At 46.7% G+C, this 24,980-nt stretch overlaps 1 protein-coding gene across 1 annotated transcript in view; it reads right to left on the bottom strand.

The window, feature by feature from the left end:
* Positions 1 to 24,980, bottom strand: part of LOC126299195 (organic cation transporter protein-like) — a 352,718-nt gene that overhangs the window by 200,981 nt on the left and 126,757 nt on the right. Inside the window, exon 2 of the mRNA XM_049990976.1 lies at positions 18,740 to 19,011. Within this exon, the coding sequence (XP_049846933.1) occupies positions 18,740 to 19,011 (272 nt within the window). The remainder of the gene's footprint in view (positions 1 to 18,739; positions 19,012 to 24,980) is intronic.

Below are 24,980 nucleotides of genomic sequence, written 5' to 3'. Positions count from 1 at the left end.
CCACTTTTCAAGAAGGTTTGTAGGTCAGATTCACGTAATTATAGGCCTATATCGTTGACGACCATCTGTTGAATTGTGGCACACGTTTTATGTGAAAGATTATGACGTTTCTGGAGGCCGAAAGTTTCCTCTAGAAAAATCAACATAGATTCCTCAAACAAAGATCTTGCGATACTCAGCTCGCTCTGTTCTTATACGATATTCATAGCGCTGTAGACTTCAAGAAGTCATTCGAAACCGTTCCGCACTGCCGCTTACTGAAAAAATATGGGCTTATGTAGTGGGCCAGATTAGCGACTGGATTCAAGACTTCCTTGTAGGGAGATCTCAACAGGTCGCTCTTAACGGAACAAAACGGACAAATAACTTTATGTCGTCCATGTTGGACTGTTTGAGGAAAGTAACTTTTTTGTCAATAAAAGTTCAAATAAAACAATTTATCTGCGTCAATCAGTTATAATTTTCTCCCACGACGCGTTTCGAGAGTTTATACAACCATATTCAGTTGGAGAACAGCGATATGTTATTACATGTGTATCAGGGAATTTCCTGAGTGCTTCAAGGAAGTGCGATAGGCCCATTAGTGTTAACAATGTATAGAAATGATACGGTAGAAGACGTCGGAAGCTCTTTAAGGCTGTTCGCAGATGGTACGGTTATCTATAAGGAAGAAGCAACGCCAGAAGACAGTATAGATTTGCAGAATGACTTGCTGAGGCTTGCTGAATGGTGCAGGTTCTGACTGTTGACCCTGGTCGTAACTAATGTAACATATTGCTTGTATACACTCCTGGAAATTGAAATAAGAACACCGTGAATTCATTGTCCCAGGAAGGGGAAACTTTATTGACACATTCCTGGGGTCAAATGCATCACATGATCACACTGACAGAACCACAGGCACATAGACACAGGCAACAGATCATGCACAATGTCGGCACTAGTACAGTGTATATCCACCTTTCGCAGCAATGCAGGCTGCTATTCTCCCATGGAGACGATCGTAGAGATGCTGGATGTAGTCCTGTGGAACGGCTTGCCATGCCATTTCCACCTGGCGCCTCAGTTGGACCAGCGTTCGTGCTGGACGTGCAGACCGCGTGAGACGACGCTTCATCCAGTCCCAAACATGCTTAATGGGGGACAGATCCCGAGATCTTGCTGGCCAGGGTAGTTGACTTACACCTTCTAGAGCACGTTGGGTGGCACGGAATACATGCGGACGTGCATTGTCCTGTTGGAACAGCAAGTTCCCTTGCCAGTCTAGGAATGGTAGAACGATGGGTTCGATGACGGTTTGGATGTACAGTGCACTATTCAGTGTCCCCTCGACGATCACCAGAGGTGTACGGCCAGTGTAGGAGATTGCTCCCCACACCATGATGCCGGGTGTTGGCCCTGTGTGCCTCGGTCGTATGCAGTCCTGATTGTGGCGCTCACCTGCACGGCGGCAAACACGCATACGACCATCATTGGCACCAAGGCAGAAGCGACTCTCATCGCTGAAGACAACACGTCTCCATTCGTCCCTCCATTCACGCCTGTCGCGACACCACTGGAGGCGGGCAGCACGATGTTGGGGCGTGAGCGGAAGACGGCCTAACGGTGTGCGGGACCGTAGCCCAGCTTCATTGAGACGGTTGCGAATGGTCCTCGCCGATACCACAGGAGCAACAGTGTCCCTAACTTGCTGGGAAGTGGCGGTGCGGTCCCCTACGGCACTGCGTAGGATCCTACGCTCTTGGCGTGCATCTGTGCGTCGCTGCGGTCCGGTCCCAGGTCGACGGGCACGTGCACCTTCCGCCGACCACTGGCGCCAACATCGATGTACTGTGGAGACCTCACGCCCCACGTGTTGAGCAATTCGGCGGTACGTCCACCCGGCCTCCCGCATGCCCACTATACGCCCTCGCTCAAAGTCCGTCAGCTGCACATACGGTTCACGTCCACGCTGTCGCGGCATGCTACCAGTGTTAAAGACTGCGATGGAGCTCCGTATGCCACGGCAAACTGGCTGACACTGACGGCGGCGGTGCACAAATGCTACGCAGCTAGCGCCATTCGACGGCCAACACTACGGTTCCTGGTGTGTCCGCTGTGCCGTGCGTGTGATCATTGCTTGTACAGCCCTCTCGCAGTGTCCGGAGCAAGTATGGTGGGTCTGACACACCGGTGTCAATGTGTTCTTTTTTCCATTTCCAGGAGTGTATATGAAAAGAAATCCATTACTGTACAACCGCACTGTTTATGACAAAATTCTGGAAACAGTATCTACAGTAAAGTATCTAAAAGCAACGATCCACAGCGACCTGAAGTGGCATGACCAAATAGAAACAAACAGCAGGAAAAGCAGAAGCCAGACAGAGATCTTTAGGAAGGATCTTAAGGAAATTTAACTCATCTACAAATGAAGTTGCCCTTATGGTTTTTCTTCGACCGATTCTTAAGTAATGTTCATCAGTCTGGGTTCCTTACCAGATAGGACAGACAGAGGAGAAGAGCCAAGAAAGGGCAGCACGTTTCGTAAAGGGATCTTTTAGTAGGCGCGAGAACGTTACAGAGATGTTCAACAAACTCCAGTAGCAAAAGTTCCAAGAGAGGCGTTGTGCACCACGGAGAGATTTAATATTGAATTTTCGAGTGAGCACTTGCCGTGAAGAGTCGGATAACGCATAAGTTCCTCCCGCATACGTCTCACGAAATAACCACGACGAGACAATTCGAGAAATTAGAGCCAATACAGGGGCTTACCGACAGGCTGATTCCATATTTCTAGATTTTTCGGAAAGCATTTGACACGGTGCCCCACTGCGGGCTGATAACGAAGGTACAAGCATATGGAATAAGTTCACAGATATGTGAGTGGCTCGAAGACTTCTTAAGAATAGAACCAGGTACGTTGTCCTCGAGGGCTAGTGCTCATTAGAAACAAGGAGTGCCCCAGGAAGTGTAAATGGACCGCTGTTGTTCTCTGTATACGTGTACATAAATGATTTGCCCGACAGAATGTGCAGCAATCTGCTGTTATTTGTTGATGATGCTGTGGTGTACGATAAGGTGTCGAAGTTGAGTAACTGTAGGAAGATACAAGACGACTTAGATAAAATTTGTAATGAATGGCACCTAGATCTAAATGTGGAAAAGTGTAAGTTAATGCGGATGGATAGGAAGAACAGACCTGTAATGTGCGGATACAGTATTACCAGAATCCTGCTTGACACAGTCAAGTTGTTTAAATCTCTGGGCGCAACGTTGCAAAGCGATATGAAATGGAACGAGCATGTGCAAAATGTGGTAGGGAAGGAGAATGGTCGAGTTCGTTTTATTGGGAGAATTTTCGGAAAGAGTGGTTCGCCTGTAAAGAAGGCAGCATATAGGGTGCTGATGCAACCTATTCTTGAGTGCTGCTCGAGTGCTTGGGATCCGTACCAGGTCGGACTGAAGAAAGATATAGAAGCAGTACAGAGGTGGGCCGCTAGATTTGTTACCGGTAGGTTCAAACAACACGTAAGTGTTACGGAAATGCTTCGGGAAGTCAAATAGGAATTCCTGGAGGGAAGGCGACGTTCTTTTCGAGGAAAAATATTGATAAAATTCAGAGAAGCGACGTTTGAAACTGACTGCCGAACGATTCTACTGTGCCAACATACACTCCTGGAAATGGAAAAAAGAACACATTGACACCGGTGTGTCAGACCCACCATACTTGCTCCGGACACTGCGAGAGGGCTGTACAAGCAATGATCACACGCACGGCACAGCGGACACACCAGGAACCGCGGTGTTGGCCGTCGAATGGCGCTAGCTGCGCAGCATTTGTGCACTGCTGCCGTCAGTGTCAGCCAGTTTGCCATGGCATACGGAGCTCCATCGCAGTCTTTAACACTGGTAGGATGCCGCGACAGCGTGGACGTGAACCGTATGTGCAGTTGACGGACTTTGAGCGAGGGCGTATAGTGGGCATGCGGGAGGCCGGGTGGACGTACCGCCGAATTGCTCAACACGTGGGGCGTGAGGTCTCCACAGTACATCGATGTTGTCGCCAGTGGTCGGCGGAAGGTGCACGTGCCCGTCGACCTGGGACCGGACCGCAGCGACGCACAGATGCACGCCAAGACCGTAGGATCCTATGCAGTGCCGTAGGGGACCACACCGCCACTTGCCAGCAAATTAGGGACACTGTTGCTCCTGGGGTATCGGCGAGGACCATTCGCAACCGTCTCCATGAAGCTGGGCTACGGTCCCGCACACCGTTAGGCCATCGTCCGCTCACGCCCCAACATCGTGCTGCCCGCCTCCAGTGGTGTCGCGACAGGCGTGAATGGAGGGACGAATGGAGACGTGTCGTCTTCAGCGATGAGAGTCGCTTCTGCCTTGGTGCCAATGATGGTCGTATGCGTGTTTGGCGCCGTGCAGGTGAGCGCCACAATCAGGACTGCATATGACCGAGGCACACAGGGCCAACACCCGGCATCATGGTGTGGGGAGCGATCTCCTACACTGGCCGTACACCTCTGGGGATCGTCGAGGGGACACTGAATAGTGCACGGTACATCCAAACCGTCATCGAACCCATCGTTCTACCATTCCTAGACCGGCAAGGGAACTTGCTGTTCCAACAGGACAATGCACGTCCACATGTATCCCGTGCCACCCAACGTGCTCTAGAAGGTGTAAGTCAACTACCCTGGCAAGCAAGATCTCCGGATCTGTCCTCCATTGAGCATGGGTGGGGACTGAATGAAGCGTCGTCTCACGCGGTCTGCACGTCCAGCACGAACGCTTGTCCAACTGAGGCGCCAGGTGGAAATGGCATGGCAAGCCGTTCCACAGGACTACATCCGGCATCTCTACGATCGTCTCCATGGGAGAATAGCAGCCTGCATTGCTGCGAAAGGTGGATATACACTGTACTAGTGCCGACATTGTGCATGATCTGTTGCCTGTGTCTATGTGCCTGTGGTTCTGTCAGTGTGATCATGTGATGTATCTGCCCCCAGGAATGTGTCAATAAAGTTTCCCCTTCCTGGGACAATGAATTCACGGTGTTCTTATTTCAATTTCCAGGAGTGTATATTGCGCGTAACAACCGAGAAGATAAGATACGAGAAATTAGGGCTCACACGGAGTCATATAGATAGTCGCTTTTCCCTCGCTCTATTTGCATATGGAACAAGGAAGTGAGTGAAACAGGGAGGCGGGATCATTTAGTGGTACTGGAAGTATCCTCTGACACACACCGTTGGGTGGCTTGCGGAGTAGATGTAAATGAGCGAGAACAGATCGTTGCTGATTAATGTATCTCATGTTTATTTGCTGTGTCAAGAAACCAACGGAAAAAGCTATCCAGTTTGCACTGTACAAAGTCAAATAAATTACAACTCATTGTGATAATGTTACGAAAACAGTCTTTTTTTAATAAAACGAAGTATCCCAAATAGTTACGAATTAGCAGGACATTATGCACTTTAAGCTACGAAACGGTTTGTATCTACGTTCAGTTGTCATACTGAAGTAGCCTTACAAATGGTTCAAATGACTCTGAGCACTATGGGACTCAACGTCTGAGGTCATCAGTCCCCTAGAACTTAGAACTACTTAAACCTAACTAACCTAAGGACATCACACACATCCATGCTCGAGGCAGGATTCGACCCTGGGACTGTAGCGGTCGCACGGTTGCAACCTGTAGCGCCTAGAACCGCACGGCCACTCCGGCCAGCCGAAGTAGCTTTACAGGAAAGACTACCATGAAAGTATGAAAATGAAGCCGTAGTGGTAGAGACATACCAAAATCCATTAAACGAATGCGACGTTGAAGTCATTGTAGTTGACAGAAGCAAAAAAATGAGGTACTACGTAGCGTGCAATTTAGCGAGATTTTCACCCTTACGTCTATGGGGTAAAGAATTGAGGTAGCGACGAAACGTATGTCCGGAGGAACAATTAATCGTAAATCGGAAAACACAAGTACTGCAATATCGTATTTATCCGCCGACACCGGTCAACGCCGGCCGGTGTGGCCGAGCGGTTCTAGGCGCTTCAGTCTGGAACCGCGCGACCGCTACGGTCGCAGGTTCGAATCCTGCCTTGGGCATGAATGTGTGTGATATCCTTAGGTTAGTTAGGGTTAAGTGGTTCCAGGTTCTAGGGGACTGACGACCTCAGATTTTAAGCCCCATAGTGCTCAGAGCCATTTGAAAAATTTTGAACACTGGCCAAGTGACTTTGAAGTAAAATGTCTCCCCTGTTTTGGAATATACATAATGGACATGAAAGTACGATTGCAGACAATTGGTTTACGACATACGGAAGTATGGGTCTGGCCTTGAGTCGTGCTCGGATAGCCAAATGGTAAAGGCGACCGCTCGCGATAAGCGGGAAGTCCGGGTTGGAGTCCCGGTTGGAGATAGATTTTCGATGTCGTCATACCATTGTACAGCTGATGGTTGCCTATATTCGCAACTGCGAATACATTTCATGTCTTTACTGACTGTCGATCTGCCTGCTGGTGGTTCTTTCACTGAAGAGATAAACAAAAACTCGTCTCCAGTAAGATCAGAACCGAAAACTAACGCAGTTTCCCGTTTGAAGGGCGAACACACTACTCTTAAGATACCTTTAGGATCCGACTACGTTGGACAGCGATTCCTTGTTGCTTAAATTGTGGTTAAGATGGAGAATCCGCTATGTAAATGGTGAAGTAAGCTTCAGATTCTGTTGGAACCAGGTGCCTGCACACAAAACCATAAATCTGCTGCGTCAATTCTTAGAACCCATGTAGAATATTTAATCGAAATAACAAGAAAGTATCGAGTGAATTTACGAGGGTAATTCTGAATTACTCCACGAAGTAAATCGCCGGCCGGAGTGGCCGAGCGGTTCTAGGCGCTACAGTCTGGATCCGCGCGACCGCTACAGTCGCAGGTTCGAATCCTGCCCCGGGCATGGATGTGTGTGATGTCCTTAGGTTAGTTAAGTTTAGGTAGTTATAAGTTATAGGGAGCTGATGACCTCAGAATTTAAGTCCCATAGTGCTCAGAGCCATTTGAACCAGTTTTTGAAGGAAGTAAATCGATGGTCACAAAGTTATCAAGCATATCGTACAATGTTGCCAATTCTCCATTGGACTAGCGACACGCAGAATACGTTTGCTCGGGTGATGGGCATCTTGGGCTGGCTGACACGGAGGACGCTCGCCGTTTGGTGAGATACCTTCGCCGCCTGCCACTACATTGACTGGCAGCAGAAATCTTAGTATAGGCCAATGAGTTTTATACACATTTCGGTAACTACGATTTGGGTTTAAAGTGTAGTTACAAATAATATCCATATGCACCGACTCCAAAGCCATCATCAGTAAAGAGCATGGAAAATTATTTGGGCAATGCTACTCTCCAGTAGCTGTCTCAGTTATTTTTGTGTTTCTGCCTTAAGCAAACAGCAAACTAAAAAATACTTGCAGCGGAAGCGAATCATCTTTTAGTGTTATCACTCGCTGATACCATTATGAGTATGTAACATTCAATTTAAAATAATATACTTGGAAATAGTTTTCAAACTAGAAAATTGTTACATTGAAAATGGTTTTCCTTAGAAATGATTTCATTGGCCCAACCTGTAACACAACTGAAAAGACCATAAAAGCCGATTAAAAAATGTGAACGTCCACAAAGAAAGTTCATAAACTACAAATAAAATATAGGAGGGGCGCTCAGTAAGTAAAGCACTACATCTTCTCTGAAAGCTGTTTGGTGTTATTCACGATTCAAATAAACTTTATTATTCCTCCGTCTTTTGGCTACAAAACCCTGTTTTCAGTGTGACCTCCGTTCAATGCTACGGCCTTACTTCATCTTACTGGGAGGGCCCGTATGCCCACAAGGTATCACTCCAGTGGTCGTTGTCATGGCCACCGTCTTAATGCATCAGTAACCTCCCATTATTCACGTACTTCTTCCCGTGGAGTGCATCCTTCATTGGGCCAAGCAGATGGAAGTCGGAAGGTGCGAGATCCCAGCTGTACAATGAAGAGGGAAAATCAGTCCAATGAATTTTTGTGAGCACCCAACTGGTGGACGAATGTGTCAGCACTACAGAGGCCCAGTTGAGCAGCAATTTGTTTGCGATCCGTCGATCACCTCAAATAGGAATCTCCGCACATTCCGACAATGCAGGAGTCACAGCAGTGTGCTGTGAGCCAGCCTACGGGAGATCAGACAGGTTTGCGCGATGTGACGTTATGCGCATTTAGGCGAGCTAATCGTCCGCACAATACTGGTAGGAGGTAAGCTGAATTTGTTGCACGGGTGAACACTAGCGGGTGCAGGGCAGAGTGCGCGCCGAGGTCAGCCCAGCTGGTAGACCATTTCCGGCCTGCCAGATGCAGAGACGAGAAGCGTAACCGGAAACGGGAAAATTCCGGTACGGGGAATCTGGACGACGCGTCGATCGCTTGAGCGGGCCGGCCGGCAATGCTCCCAGCAAAGACGGACCTCGAGATAAGCTGGAAGATGGTTTCTTACAGCTCTTTGAGCATCCATAATAACTAACAATCAAATATTAATGCAAATCTGAATACATCGGCGACCCCTTAAAATAATGCGTATCCGACGACAACAGTGATTCCGATATCTTTAAAATAGTATCAGTTAATAGTTAACAGTGAATAAACCGTTTCACAATGAACCTCTTAATTAACAACTTCTAAACGCTTCATATGATTTCAAGAAACGATACCTCAGATGATAACATTGCAGTATCGCTAACGTCCGTGAAATGTGTTTTATTTATTAGTGTATGATGCTTTTTATATCTTTTTATTACGCAAATATCTGTCAGAACATAGTTTTCTCCACAATTACAGCTTGAATACCTCACATATTGCCATACTCGTGTAGTTATTTAATGAACAGTTTACTAATGTGCCAGAGACTTTATTTAAATGTCAATTGCAAGTGCTATTAAAAAACTGTGCCAATTTAGAAGTGGTCAATCGCTTGTGTTAGCAGACAGCGCCACTGCAAAGAGAACCAAAAGATGCTTCTGTCGAGAAGGCATAAATAACTGTTTAAACAATTATAACGACAATTCGTCGTCATTTGTTGTGAGCACACTTGCACAAGAATGCTGGCTTATTTATTTATGAACCAACTATTACTTACATTTATTGTAAATGATCTGAGTGTAACGAAGGTCTATGACTTTTCTATATTAGATTATTGTTGTAATATATTAGTTTAAGCAAGGACGCAATCATGTTGTGTCAAATCATGCCTCTAGAGCTTACGAACGATGTGCTTTTGGTGGGGCTGACCTTCAGCAAATGGAAAAGCAGACAGTAGTGGAACACTATGAGAGTGAAGTAGAGGCAGACTTTTCAAGTGACAACCCCAAAGGAGCTATTCTGGACACTTGGATGTTCGTTCTGGAGGAAATCAGACCTGCCTGTGGTATTGTGCGTTTTTGGATGGAGTGGGTCATTCATTCGGGGCAGTAAACAGCTGCTACCGTACTTTAACTTCTGAAGGGACTTCGTATTTTGAGAGGTCTGAATATGCTCCGGAGTGGGACTCCAGTCCTTTCCGCTTGTAGTACGGAACTGACAGTAGAGTATGAGCTACTATTCTTTACATCACGTGTGTTAATTTGTGAATCTTCATGTTCACCTCTGAACAGTTTTGAGCTGGTGAATGTTTAATCTACTGCGATTACGAAATGGACTTAGGTTTCGCGTATCTTTGGAGACTACATGATCTTGGGATTTTGCTCTCATTCTCGTAACGCTTTCAACATAACGTTTAATTGAATACCATAGGACCATTCGTCGTTTATTTGAGATGTCCTTTCTAGAATAAAGTTATACAACATAATTTTCGGGCTGTGTAGATCAATTACATACTCTAGAAAACAATCCTTCTTATTGTGATGTGATGTCGTGTGACTAGGGCCTCCCGTCGGATAGACCGTACTCCGGGTGCAAGTCTTTCGATTTGACACCACTTCGGCGACTTGCGCTTCCATGGGGATGAAATGATGATGACTGAGACAACACAACACTCAGCCCCTGAGCGGAGAAAATCTCCGACCCATCCGGGAATCGAACCCGGGCCGTTACGATTGACATTCTGTCACGCTGACCACTCACCTACCGGGGACGGACATCCTTGTTATTAAATTATCCATATAACTTTTAATTTATATTTCTGTGTATTTCATTAACTCACAATTGTAGCCAATGCATAGACTATCTGGCTACAGAATCTACATCTACATCTACATTTATACTCCGCAAGCCACCAAACGGTGTGTGGCGGAGGAAACTACGTGCCACTGTCATTACCTCCCTTTCCTGTTCCAGTCGCGTATGGTTCGCGGGAAGAACGACTGCCGGAAAGCCTCCGTGCGTGCTCGAATCTCTCTAATTTTACATTCGTGATCTCCTCGGGAGGTATAAGTAGGGGGAAGCAATATATGCGATACCTCATCCAGAAACGCACCCTCTCGAAACCTGGACAGCAAACTACACCGCGATGCAGAGCGCCTCTCTTGCAGAGTCTGCCCCTTGAGTTTGCTAAACATCTCCGTAACGCTATCACGGTTACCAAATAACCCTGTGAGGAAACGCGCCGCTCTTCTTTGGACCTTCTCTATCTCCTCTGTCAACCCGACCTGGTACGGATCCCACACTGATGAACAATACTCAAGTATAGGTCGAACAAGTGTTTTGTAAGCCACCTCCTTTGTTGGTGGACCACATTTTCGAAGGACTCTCCCAATGAATCTCAACCTGGCACCCACCTTACCAACAATTAATTTTCACGGCTATGGGTTATTCACAGCGAAGTAGCTGTGGGACATGAAATCCGACGTGCGCTGCTCCATCCTACGACTACATCCAGCTATTGTTTTTAAACAGAACCTTGCATAGCCCAAGTACCTAAAGTACGAGTAACCACAGGATTGCTTGTATGGGATGCTGTTTGGAAGAGCAACTACTCAGCAGCAGTAACTGTTAGGTACCATCGCAGCGATCTCGTTGCGATGATGACAGGCACCTTGCCAAACGACACATCATGCTTTTGCTCACTGCCAAGTCTCTGTAGGCGTTCTACAAGCGCCTATGGAAATCTGCGATTCTGTGGTTTTCCGAAACTCAATAACAGTCCTCTGCTTGGAACGCAATTTCTTCGCAGATGCCATTTTGAAGGCTACGATGGAGCAGCCACATAACGGAACCTCATGAAATCAAGTGCTGACGCTGAAATATTCCACGGTGTCCCACAACAAATCCCGAATTTTTTCAACTGAAATTGGCTGAGAAGTACGTGTGATGCATTACTTATTGAACGCCTCATCGTATCTTCAAATCATAAAAGGAAATTGCGCAAGAAAATCTTCCACCTTCTTCGAAAAATAGGAATCAAAAGCTGCTAATAAAATTAAACACGTGATTGACTGAAGGACGAATGCGGCTTTTGATAACGTGAAAGGTGGTGCAGTTGTGATGAACGAGTCAAATGAGTAACATGAAGTGCCGACAGTACTGTCTCTAATATGAGATGTTACAGTTTGCTGCCCGCAGTGTACCGACGTTCGCCAACTTGTAGCTCATGGGCTATAAGGCTGTACCGGTAGATGGCGAAGCCATATACCACGTCGCGAGTCTGCCGAGAGCTGCGCATGCTGGTATCTTCTCATAGGTGCCTCCTCTTATACAAACCAGCGCCGACAGCTCTGCAGTCCCGTCTGCCCTCCATTTTTAGGTAAGGTCACACAACTTTGTCCAAAAACTGTTGATAGGTATCTTTTATCTGATTTCTAGATTTTTGTTTGTTTGTTGCGTACACATTATAATGCCGTTCCACTGACAGATTCACGTCTTATTGGACGCTAGGACCAAATCTGCCGCTGACTTCTTGGAGACAAACAAAAATTGTTAGTAACAGTTCTTTGGAAAGTGTCAATCTGTACTGTGTAGTGTACAATTGCTCAGACTCACACGTACAAAACAGCAATCACAGTGGAGGATCCACGTAACAAACGGAAGATCGACAATATACAAAATGATCGTTTCGTGGGTGTTCGATAGTTTTACAAAGGTTAGAAACACTGCGTAAGTGGTTACTTCACGAACACTGTGGCACTGAGCAATGGCTGCAGCAGCCTCCAGATTTCGAGAAAATGCGTTGATATGTTTGGTTTGTCACGAATTACCGCCAGAATGCGTGGTATTTAGCAACGTTAACGAAGCTGCTTTTCCTAACGATATGCACATTAAAGACCGTGATAGTGGAGTATGTGTGTATGCACGTTGTTCCTAATTCACTCAAGTTTATGCTGTCTCTGTTATTATGATATATATCACCCTGGGGGAAGCACGAGTTCTCTTGGAGCGTAGAAGCAAAAATCAAGGCAAAAACAGATACTTTAAAATTTATAGGTTTTTCATTTTCGATTACTGTTAGCTGCATAAGGTTATATAAGACACGTAATGAACCGACTCAGTTTAATGCAGCACGCTAGCTGATAAAGTAGCACCAACACTTTGTCATTTAAAGTGACATTGTTGAGATCTGGTACCTATCAAAAAATAAGTGCCCTTAATTTTCACCCTCCTTTCACAAAGCGAAGTTTATAATGTGTCAGACAGCGACCTACGGTGTAGTATCTATGTGAGATAAAGCTTGATGAAACAGCTGTTGTAGCTTCACGCCTAGAAATGGAACATAGTGTTTGCTCGCTATTTCCACACAATAAAAATAGCACGGTTAATCCCTATGGATCGCAAATCCCTTTCTTGAGAAACTGATATACTATCGAAAAAGCCACCGTGGCCTGCGGCCCCCTGTACTACACTCCTGGAAATGGAAAAAAGAACACATTGACACCGGTGTGTCAGACTCACCATACTTGCTCCGGACACTACGAGAGGGCTGTACAAGCAGTGATCACACGCACGGCACAGCGGACACACCAGGAACCGCAGCATTTGTGCACCGCCGCCGTCAGTGTCAGCCAGTTTGCCGTGGCATACGGAGCTCCATCGCAGTCTTTAACACTGGTAGCATGCCGCGACAGCGTGGACGTGAACCGTATGTGCAGTTGACGGACTTTGAGCGAGGGCGTATAGTGGGCATGCGGGAGGCCGGGTGGACGTACCGCCGAATTGCTCAACACGTGGGGCGTGAGGTCTCCACAGTACATCGATGTTGTCGCCAGTGGTCGGCGGAAGGTGCACGTGCCCGTCGACCTGGGACCGGACCGCAGCGACGCACAGATGCACGCCAAGACCGTAGGATCCTACGCAGTGCCGTAGGGGACCGCACCTCAACTTCCCAGCAAATTAGGGACACTGTTGCTCCTTGGGTATCGGCGAGGACCATTCGCAACCGTCTCCATGAAGCTGGGCTACGGTCCCGCACAACGTTAGGCCGTCTTCCGCTCACGCCCCAACATCGTGCAGTCCGCCTCCAGTGGTGTCGCGACAGGCGTGAATGGAGGGACGAATGGAGACGTGTCGTCTTCAGCGATGAGAGTCGCTTCTGCCTTGGTGCCAGTGATGGTCGTATGCGTGCAGGTGAGCGCCACAATCAGGACTGCATACGACTGAGGCACACAGGGCCAACACCCGGCATCATGGTGTGGGGAGCGATCTCCTACACTGGCCGTACACCTCTGGTGATCGTCGAGGGGACACTGAATAGTGCATGGTACATCCAAACCGTCATCGAACCCATCGTTCTACCATTCCTAGACCGGCAAGGGAACTTGCTGTTCTAACAGGACAATGCACGTCCGCATGTATCCCGTGCCACCCAACGTGCTATAGAAGGTGTAAGTCAACTACCCTGGCCAGCAAGATCTCCGGATCTGTCCCCCATTGAGCATGTTTGGGACTGGATGAAGCGTCGTCTCACGCGGTCTGCACGTCCAGCACGAACGCTGGTCCAACTGAGGCGCCAGGTGGAAATGGCATGGCAAGCCGTTCCACAGGACTACATCCAGCATCTCTACGATCGTCTCCATGGGAGAATAGCAGCCTGCATTGCTGCGAAAGGTGGATATACACTGTACTAGTGCCGACATTGTGCATGCTCTGTTGCCTGTGTCTATGTGCCTGTGGTTCTGTCAGTGTGATCATGTGATGTATCTGACCCCAGGAATGTGTCAATAAAGTTTCCCCTTCCTGGGACAATGAATTCACGGTGTTCTTATTTCAATTTCCAGGAGTGTATTATGAGGAAATGAGGCTTGTTAAACAACAATTCGTTTCTTTTCGTCTATACTTTTACGCTCTGTTTGCATGGTTTCTCAAGACCACTTTTGTAATATTTAATACAGGTAGCTTGTCATCTGCAACCAAACGATGTTAATGAGAAATTTTGCTCGGAGTTAACATCATAAACGTAGTTTAGTTTGGCGCGATATTTTGCGCCTATATTCGTTTTCATTGAGGTTTTTGTGTGGCAAGCCCTTTTATTTTCAGCATCATGGCGAGGTTTTGTGAAGCACACGTAAATATAACACCTGTTAGACAAATAAGGCCGTAAAAGCACTTTGCACTTCACCAGAACACACTGCAATTGTGGTTGTTGTGTGTCCAAGTCCAGTCAGTGTTCATTTGTTCACCAGTGAGTTTGGCGCCAAATGTGAGTTTTGTTTACAGTTTATCTCTCTCTCTCTCTCTCTCTCTCTCTCTCTCTCTCTCTCTCTCTCTCTCTCTCTTTCTCTCTGTGCGTGTGCGTGTGTGTGTATGTGTGTATGTGTGTGTATGTGTGTGTGTGTGTGAGAGAGAGAGAGAGAGAGAGAGAGTAGGCTTTCTAGCTGTTTGTGTTGTCTTTTTTGTAAAGTTCCTTTAATGTGTTAAATAGTGTGCCCGTGGAGAATGTATTCATTTATGACGTGTTTTCCTACTGCTATTGCCTTCTGTATGTGGAAGTTTTCCTCAAGGGTCAGTTTGCTGTGTAGGCTGTGGCTGGGTTTTAGTATTCTTAAGACTGTTTCTATTGTAGTTGAGTGTGATTGTGGGCTATTATGTGGTCCGTAAACGTGCTATGGAAGCTGTTGCTTTTTTAAAGCTCTGAGATGTTCTGAATATCTCACCATGATGCTGAGAATAAAACTTCTTGCCACACAAAAACGTAAGTAAAAACGAATACAGGCGCGAAATATCGTGACAGACTAAATTACGCTTACAGCATAAAATGATAGGTTAACTATCAACAAAATTTCTCATCAACATGGTTTGGTTGCAGGTGACAAGCTACTTGTAGTAAATAGTACAAATGTGGTCCTGAAAAACCATACAAACCGAGTGTAAAGGTGTTAACAAAAAGAAACGAATTGTTGTTTGAACTAAATATCCACATAATTTTGTAATCAATTAGTAGAAATATTCACATTATAGATTAAATAAAACAGGAACACACTGATGATGGCACAGTGGTGCTGAAACATGTTTGGGAACTTAGAAAAAACGGTGTTTTGCATAATTGGCAGACCTTACATCCTACAATTTTAACTGCAAACACGGTAAACACATGGGGCTGCAATTGCAAATAATGAATATCACGATTCCACAGCCCGTAGATTTGAAGGTGAAAATCTTGCTGTAGTGCACATTGGTTAGAATCTTCCTGTTCTGCTTCTGTCAATTTTATTGACGTAATGGTGGAATTAAATGAGTTTATATGTGGCGTCTCTTCTTTCGGACATTTTTGATCCTGTAACTATTATGAATCAGGGCACAAATAAATGACTGACGTTAGCTGTTAGTGGGCCTTAATTAAATCAACGGAGAAAGTGGAATGTTTGTGCTGGACTGGGATTCCAACCCAGGTCTTCCGTTTACTAGGCAGACGGTGGTCATCGTATCTGCACGGAATACCCAAGCACGCCTCCCGCCAGACCCAAATTCCCGACTTATCCATACACTGCTGATGAAGTGTCCCTTGCCCATTCTCCTCATTATTCGCAGCGTTTTGCCGATTCCCGTAGGAGAGTTCAAATGTGTGTGAATTCCTAAGGGACCACACTGCTGAAGTCATCGTTCCCAAGACTTACACACTACTTAAACTAACTTATGCTAAGAACAACATACACACCCATGCCCGAGGGAGGACTCGAAGATTCCCGTAGGAGATCGAGAGTGGTGTACATCTGCATTGAAGTCATCAACTGATTCAAATTGTTCAAATGGCTCTGAGCACTATGGGACTTAACAGCTGAGGTCATCAGTCCCCAAGAAATTAGAACTACTTAAACCTAACTAACCTAAGGGCATCACACACAACCATGCCCGAGGCAGGATTCGAACCTGCGACCATAGTAGCAGCGCCCCTCCGATATTGAAGCGCCTAGAACCGCACGGTCACCGCGGCCGGCCATCAACAGGTCATCCTCACCTTAATTATATATGTAGCGTCTGTTCTTTTGGAGTTTCTTATTATGGGCACTAACACGCCTTTCTGCAAGTCTTTACGAACGTCCCTTTACAAAAAATCACCACCGAATAATGCTATACTGCTGTCGATCCTAGCCTCCAAATTGTTTATGTACGGTATATTGCAAGTATTGGAGGTGTTTTCAGAATGAAATTTTTATTCTGCAGCTGAGTACACTGATATGAAACATCATGACAGACCGAGACTTGAACTCAGGGCCTTTGCCTTTCGCGAGAAAATGTTCTCGTCCGCGAAAACCAAAGGTTCCGAGTTCGAGTCGCTGTTCGGCCCACAGTTTTAATCTGCCAGGAAATTTCTTTAGGGCTGTTACTGCTTCTTCTTAGGACACATCCTATGTCACTTGCGTTTCCGCGGAACATTCGCAGTCCAGTATAACGTACTGGGTTCTGTGAATCCAATATTCATCGTGTCAGTCACGTGTCTGCGAAATCTAACTTTTCACCTGCAAATATATTACTCGAAAAATTTCGTTAATGAATAATCAATCTGTGTCATAAGCAGTTCTTCGTAAATCAGTGTTTGAGGGAAATGTTACAGCACAGGTTGAAGCTGTGACCTAGTGTCTTATCTAGAGTGACAGCAGCTACGGAGTGCCTACTTTCACGCCGGCCTCCTTCCGCGTGACTGAAGTCGGACCCAGGACACTGCTTTCATTCGGGAAACTCCCCCATGACCTATGAATGTGGCAGTGGTGTATGTTCTGCGTGGTCAGCTCCAGACAGCTGTATTTGTACCCCCTGGCTATATGAGCAGAGCCGGCCGCGGTGGTCTAGCGGTTCTAGGCGCTCAGTCCGGAACCGCGCGACTGCTACGGTCGCAGGTTCGAATCCTGCCTCGGGCATGGATGTGTGTGATGTCCTTAGGTTAGTTAGGTTTAAGTAGGTCTAAGTTCTAGGGGACTGATGACCACAGATGTTAAGTCCCATAGCGCTCAGAGCTATTTGTCTGAGCAGATATTCGACAGGGCGAGCATGTCACAATGCCTGCCGGACGAGAACGCTCTACTGACAGTCTAGGTTATGCTGTGCCAGGCGACGCCGTAGTTGTGACAGCCATTACCCTTGTCGCCGAGCAGCGAACTGCTGACCTCTGCCTGACGCCCCTCCGGGCAACCAGCTGGGCCGGCCGCAGTGGCCGAGCGGTTCTAGGCGCTACAGTCTGAAACCGCGCGACCGCTACGGTCGCATTTTCGAATCCTGCCTCGGGCATGATGTGTGTGATGTCTTTAGGTTAGTTAGGTTTCAGTAGTTCTAAGTTCTAGGGGACTGATCACCTCAGAAATTAAGTCCCATAGTGCTCTGAACCAACAAGCTGGTGCCACACGGTCTAAAGCACAAATGGACGACTCAACGGCTCCACATTGTTAACGTATTCGTCTGCTACAACGCTAGAAGGCTTCACTGGCTGCACCTTGACGCCAGGAGAGCCACGCTGGGTGCTTACTCTCCGAGTAAGCAGCCTGCCTTCCAACTCTGAGAGTACACCAAGGAACCGTATGCTTCGCATGCCACTCTGACACAGGGGCAACACAGGACAACCAAGAACTGTGCCCTGGTAGAGGATATGATGATGATGAGGATGATGATGGGTTTGTGGGTCGCTCAATTGCGAGGTTATCAGCGCCCCTACAAAATCCCAATACTTTCACAGTCCAGTCTGCCCACGTTCACGAATAATGATGAAATGCTGATGATAGTCCCTGGGCAGAGAAAATTCCCAACCCGGCCGAGAATTGAACAAGGGACCCTGTGATCCAGAGGCAACAACGATAGCCACTAGACCACGAGCTGCGGACCCTGCTTGAGGATTCACTCATAATTGTTTGAGTATAAAGGAATAATGAAGAGTTATGTAAACCGATTGTTCAACTGCATTCTCTTACAACGTCCTCCATTCCCAGGCCGTGGCGCGAACCCACGACGCCCAGCCGCGAAGTCTGCAACCAAAGAAGCAGCAAGACGATTCAAACCATCCAGTAACCATCATTGGACCTCCCCCTGCTACAGAAGCTCGTTTTCCTCAGAAGTGTCATAATGCCTGAGCTTAGAATATCTTCTAGCACCCTGCGACCGACTGTTGTCAATGATGTTCTCCTGTACTTATGTACATCCGATGTTTCACCCTGATCGTAGAAAGGAATTACCTGTATACGTTTCCGGTTACCCTGGACCAATTCAGAAGACTCTAGACGGAGCTAATTCCTCAGCGTATTCCATGTAGAATCAAACTGGAACTACGTCAGAGTATTTGAGGGCAGTGGAGTGGAGGCTGACCTGCGTGATGATGGTCTCCGTGAAGAGTGAACGATCGTAGCGGTAGCTGGTGCAGGCCGTGGGCGTCCCGTTCAGAGAGACGGAGCATTCTCCAGAGATGTTGGAGGGCGGCTCCTCACACCAGAAGCGCGCGGGTGGCGCCAGGAAGAGGATGCCCAGCTGGTGCCAGGCCACCGGGATCTTCACCAGCGACACGGACAGCACCACCAGCAGCTGCCACCGACCCCACTCTCCCATCGCCGCCTGTACCTGGTCTTCTCGTTTCTGGCCCACTGGAGAACAAAAAAAGTTTGTTCTTAGTAGACACCTAATACAATGCTTTTCATTGACATTGTGCATTTTTTTAAACTACAAATCAGAAAATAGGCAGGTGAGAGAGTGCACAGAACTGAATATCTTACGTAGGTTCAGTGGAAATAAAACTTTTGCTTGCGTGAAACCTGATGTTACAGTACATCGGCTGTCAAGCACCTGACTGGTATTGATGCTCTATTAGTCTGTCCAATTACTTAATTTGTAGTTCTCATGACACTACCTTGCGTTATCGACGTTTTTGTTACTTTTAGGACCTTCTACTGAAATAAGATATGATACTATATTGCAGTGTCTGCGTTATTCTGAATTACGATGCACTATTCCTTTGGACACGCATGTCCAAACGAACACCGCATCATACGGGGTTTCAAGAGAAATTTGTAAATGGATTGAGGACTTTTTCGTGGGGAGTACGCAGCGTGTTATCTTGGATAGAGAGCCATCGACAGATGTTCCCTTCGTAAATTCACGGAGCTTCATGCTCCGGGCCGGCCGGTGTAACCGAGCGGTTCTAGGGGCTTCAGTCTGGAACCGCGCGATCGCTACGGACGCAGGTTCGAACCCTGCCTCGGGCATGGGTGTGTGTGATATCCTTAGGTTAGTTAGGTTTAAGTAGTTCTATGTTCTAGGGGACTGATGACGTGAGATGTTAACTTCCATTGTGCTGAGAGCCATTTTTTTTTTTCATTCTCCGGTGAGTTGTTGGATGGGCGGGTCACGCCTTTCCTACTTCTTCCTGGGAGTGTTGAGTGTTGTCTTCTCATTTGAATCTTCCTCGCGGTTGCGTTGCTGCTAGTGGGTCTTCTCGGCCGTGTTGTGGCGCTCCTTTACACCAGCAACAGGTCTGGCCACCTTGTGGTCGGGCGCCAGTGCACGTGGTTGCCCAAGCTGCGGACGAGGTCGTCCTCCGACATCCGCGCGGCCGCATAAAAACGATGCGCCGCTTGCGGGAATCGGTGATTAAGCAGCGGTACTCCCGCTACTCTGTGGAGTTCTCCGGTGCTGATGTCTCGTGGCAAGTGACGCGCTAACCTGAGCGCCTTGTACTCGACCGTCTGCAGCTTTGCAATTGACGAACGTTGCCCCACAACACAGCAGCGTACTCTAACACTGGCCTCATTAGTGTCAGGTACAGAGTAATGCCGCAGTGTGGGGGATCGCCAGATGTGAAAGTAACTTCGAGTGTGCCCCAGGGAAGTGTTTTGGGACCCTTTCTGTTCATGTTGTACATTAATGACCTTGCAGATAATATTAATAGTGAAATCAGACTACTTGCAGATATGAAACTTCCTGGCAGATTAAAACTGTGTGCCCGACCGAGACTCGAACTCGGGACCTTTGCCTTTCGCGGGCAAGTGCTCTACAAACGAGCTACCGAAGCACGACTCACGTCCGGTACTTACAGCTTTACTTCTGCCAGTATCCGTCTCCTACCTTCGAAACTTTACAGAAGCTCTTCTGCGAACCTTGCAGAACTAGCACTCCTGAAAGAAAGGATACTGCGGAGACATGGCTTAGCCACAGCCTGGGGGATGTTTCCAGAATGAGATTTTCACTCTGCAGTGGAGTGTGCGCTGATATGAAACTTCCTGGCAGATTAAAACTGTGTGCCCGACCGAGACTCGAACTCGGGACCTTTGCCTTTCGCGGGCAAGTGCTCTACCAACGAGCGTCGGGCACACAGTTTTAATCTGCCAGGAAGTTTCATATCAGCGCACACTCCGCTGCAGAGTGAAAATCTCATTCTGGATACTTGCCGATAAATTAGTTACCTACACTACTGGCTATTAAAATTAATACACCAAGAAGAAATGCAGATGATAAACGGGTATTCATTGGAAAAATGTATTATACTACAACTGACATTTGATTACAGTTTCACGCAATTTGGGTGCATAGATCCTGAGAAATCAGTACTCAGAACAACCGACTTTGGCCGTAATAACAGCCTTGATACGCCTGGGCATTGAGTCAAACAAAGCTTGGATAGCGTGTACAGGTACAGCTGCAAATGCAGCTTCAACACGATACCACAGTTCATCAAGAGTAGTGACTGGCGTATTGTGACGAGCCAGTTGCTCGGCTACCATTGACCAGACGTTTACAGTTGGTGAGAGATCTGGAGAATGTGCTGGCCAGGGCAGCAGTCGAACATTTTTTGTATTCACAAAGGCCCGTACAGGACCTGCAACATGGGGTCGTGCATTATCCTGCTGAAATGTAGGGTTTCGCAGCGATCGAATGAATGGTAGAACCATGGGTCGTAACACATATGAAATGTAACTTCCACTGTTCAAAATGTGCCGTGAGTGCGAACACGAGTTTACCAGTGGCACCCCATACCATCAATCAGGGTGATACGCCTGTATGGCGATGTCGAATACACGCTTCCAATGTGCGTTCATCGCGATGTCGCCAAACACGGATGCGACCATCATGATGCTGTAAACAGAGCCTGGATTCATCCGAAAAAATGACGTTTTGCCATTCGCGCACCCAAGTTCGTGGTTGAGTACACCATCGCAGGCGCTCTTGTCTGTGATGCAGCGTCAATGGTAACCACAGCCATGGTCTCCGAGCTGATGGTCCATGCTGCTGCAAACGTCGTCGAACTGTTCGTGCAGATGGTTGTCGTCTTGGAGACGTCTCCATCTGTTGACTCAGGGATCGAGACGTGGCTGCACGATCCGTTACAGCCATGCGGATAAGCTGCCTGTCATGTCGACTGCTAGTGATACGAGGCCGTTGGGATCCAGCACGGCGTTCCGTATTACCCTCCTGAACCCACCGATTCCATATTCTACTAACAGTCATTGGATCTCGAGCAACGCGAACAGCAATGTCGCGTTACGATAAACCGCAATCGCGATAGGCTACCATCCGACCTTTATCAAAGTCGGAAACTTGGTGGTACGCATTTCTCCTCCTCACACGAGGCATCACAACAACGTTTCACCAGGCAACGACGATCAACTGCTTTTTGTGTATGAGAAATCGATTGGAAACTTTCCTTATGTCAGCACGTTGTAGGTGTCGCCACGGGCGCCAACCTTGTGTGAATGCTCTGAAAAGCTAATCATTTGCATATCACCGCATCTTCTTCCTGTCGGTTAAATTTCGCGTCTGTAGCACGTCATCTTCGTGGTGTAGCAATTCTAATCGCCAGTAGTGTATATTAAAGTAGTATCTGAATCAAGGTGCATAAATATTCAGTCAGGTTTTGATAAGATTTCAAAATGGTGCAGACACTGGAAACTTGCTTTAAATGTTCATAAATGTAAAATTTTGCATGTAACAAAACGAAAAATTCATAGTATCAATGAGTCACTGTTGGAATCGGCCAACTCTTACAATTACCTAGGTGGAACATTTTGTAGGGATATGAAATGGAAAGATCACAAGGTTCAGTAGTGGATAAAGCAGGTGGTAGACATCAGTTTATTGGTAGAGTACTGGGGAAGTGTAACCAATCTACAAAGGACATTGCTTACATATCACTCATACGACCGGTTGTAAAATATTGTTCAAGTATGTGGGACCTGTATCTGTTAGGACTAACAGCGTATTTTGGACGTATACAGAGAAGGGCAACGCGAGTGGTCAGAAGTTTGTTGAATCCGTGGTATGGTGTCACAGAGATTCTAGAGGAACTGACTGGAAGATTCTTGAAGACAGACGTAAACAATCCCGAGAAAGTCTATTAATAAAGTTTCAAGAACTGGCTTTTTATGATTATTCTAGGAGGATACTACAACACCCTACGTAAAACTCACATACGATTCGTGAAGATAAGATTAGAATAATTGGCTCTGAGCACTATGGGACTTAACATCTGAGGTCATCAGTCCCCTAGAACTTAGAACTACTTAAACCTAACTAACTTAAGGATATCACACACATCCATGCCCGACGCCGGATTCGAACCTGCGACCGCAGCGAGCGCGCGGTTCCAGACTGTAGCGCAACCGCTCGGCCACTCCGGCCGGCTAGAATAATTACTGCACGCACAAGAGGTATTCAGACAATCGATCTTCCCGCGCTCCGTATTTGAATGAAAGAGGAAGAAACCCTGATAACTGGTACAATGGGACGTACCCTCTGCCATGCACCTTACGGTGGTTTGCAGAGTATAGATGTAGACAGACGCTGCAATATCATATTTATCCGCGGACACCGGGAAAGCCACTTTCTAGTAAAATGTCTCGCCTGTACGGGTATATACAAAATTGATCTTCGAGTAAAGGTGGTAGATACGTGGTTGGCGACACACGAAAGTTTCGGTCTGGCCGTGAGTCACGCTCGAATAGCCTAATGGTATGGTGACCGCTAGCGATAAGCGGGAAATCTGGTTTCGCGTCACGGTCCGGTACAAATTTTCATTGTCATTCCATTGTACACCTGATGATAGCCCATATTCGCAGCTGAGAATACATTTCACATATTCTAGTAAACTGTCTGATGTGCCAGACACACACTGAGTAATATGGTGTTTGAAGGTCTCTTAGTCTCGTCGCCTGTGAGGTGCTTGTGATGCGCCAAGTCTCTCTCGTGCCACTGCCAGAATGCATAAACAATCTTCGTTATGTGCAACGCGCGAGACATTACGTGCTACAGTGCTCAGAAGGTAACTGTGAAACTCTTACTGACGGACCTGGGTGAATTTCCAGCGTTCATGCGGTATTTAAACAAATCTAAGTATTGGTCGCGAGCCTCGCATTGACCCACGAGTCGTGATTAATCGTGATTAACTTGTCACCCCTCCAAAATCAGTAATTAATGTAATGTAGTTATCTAACTCCATTCGATAAGATTACGAGGTCCAAAGACTGAAAAGGAAAACGGATACCGCTAACAGTAAGCTGACTATAACAAGCTGATTTGTTCAAATTTAGGATATAACAGATCAAACACAGTAGATAACAATATGGGAATGCAGGCATTCTCAGCGAATTTCAGAGATTAAAACTTCTCGGGTTATTAGCCAAGTCATGGTGTCGAAGTGTCGCAACGTTTGTACTAGTTTCCGGTTCCTGCAAATTACATTCAGACACGAACAAGATTACGTGAAGGAAAGTCGTTGAAACTTTCCGACAAGTCCACGCTACAACTCGGCTGGTAATCCGAGAAGATTTTGTCAATAGATAACAAATGTCATTTACTGCCAGAAATTAGACCTTGCGAAGTCTGTTTTTTTTTAAAACCACCTGTAACTAGCTAATTTGTCGAGGTCCTGATACGAGACATGTTTCTACCGGGCACATGCACGGTCACTTACGCTCAACACTCGCCTAGGAAACCTGAAAGCGTAATTCCACGCCTGCATACGAGAAAGCTGTTCCAAATTCCTTTAGGCTTTACCTATTGAAAATAAACTTCGTTGATAATAACGGATCATTAAAATCTCACTTCATAAAATGTAAACACTATGTAACACAACCTACACCCAGACCACACGCATAACTTGTCTCCTATCCCTCCGAGGACTGCCAGCTGAATCACCAATTTCGAGAGCTGCAAGCAGGGCCGTGAAATTATTTTAATGTTCAGGCTTTTGAGCCACTTAGACGCAGGATCGGAATGCAGGCCTTTTCATGCGCTACTTCTCACGTCTGCTAATGGCAATCCTCTGCATAATGTAAGCCGCGCCACCTCTTTGGTTAAAAATACATGCAATAATTTGAGTATCTGAAATTCGCATGCATCGCACTTGTCGGTTCCGATAACATATGAGGGCGAACGTACACCCAAACTACACGTCTCAGATCAGGAAAGTTCCTGACCGTGAAAATGCTGACGAATCCTACTTATCTCTCTAATAACTCTGTTTATAATCCCCATCAAAATACTACCGTTAAATGACAGGTTAAATCATGTTAACACAGATTCAATAACCATTCCAGTTATTATACTATACTCATACTAATAG

Source organism: Schistocerca gregaria, chromosome X (genome assembly GCF_023897955.1).
Source record: "Schistocerca gregaria isolate iqSchGreg1 chromosome X, iqSchGreg1.2, whole genome shotgun sequence".
In the NCBI taxonomy this organism is placed as follows: domain Eukaryota; kingdom Metazoa; phylum Arthropoda; class Insecta; order Orthoptera; family Acrididae; genus Schistocerca; species Schistocerca gregaria.
The sequence above is the reverse complement of the archived record's forward strand: the minus strand, read 5'-3'. Positions and strand labels throughout refer to the sequence as shown.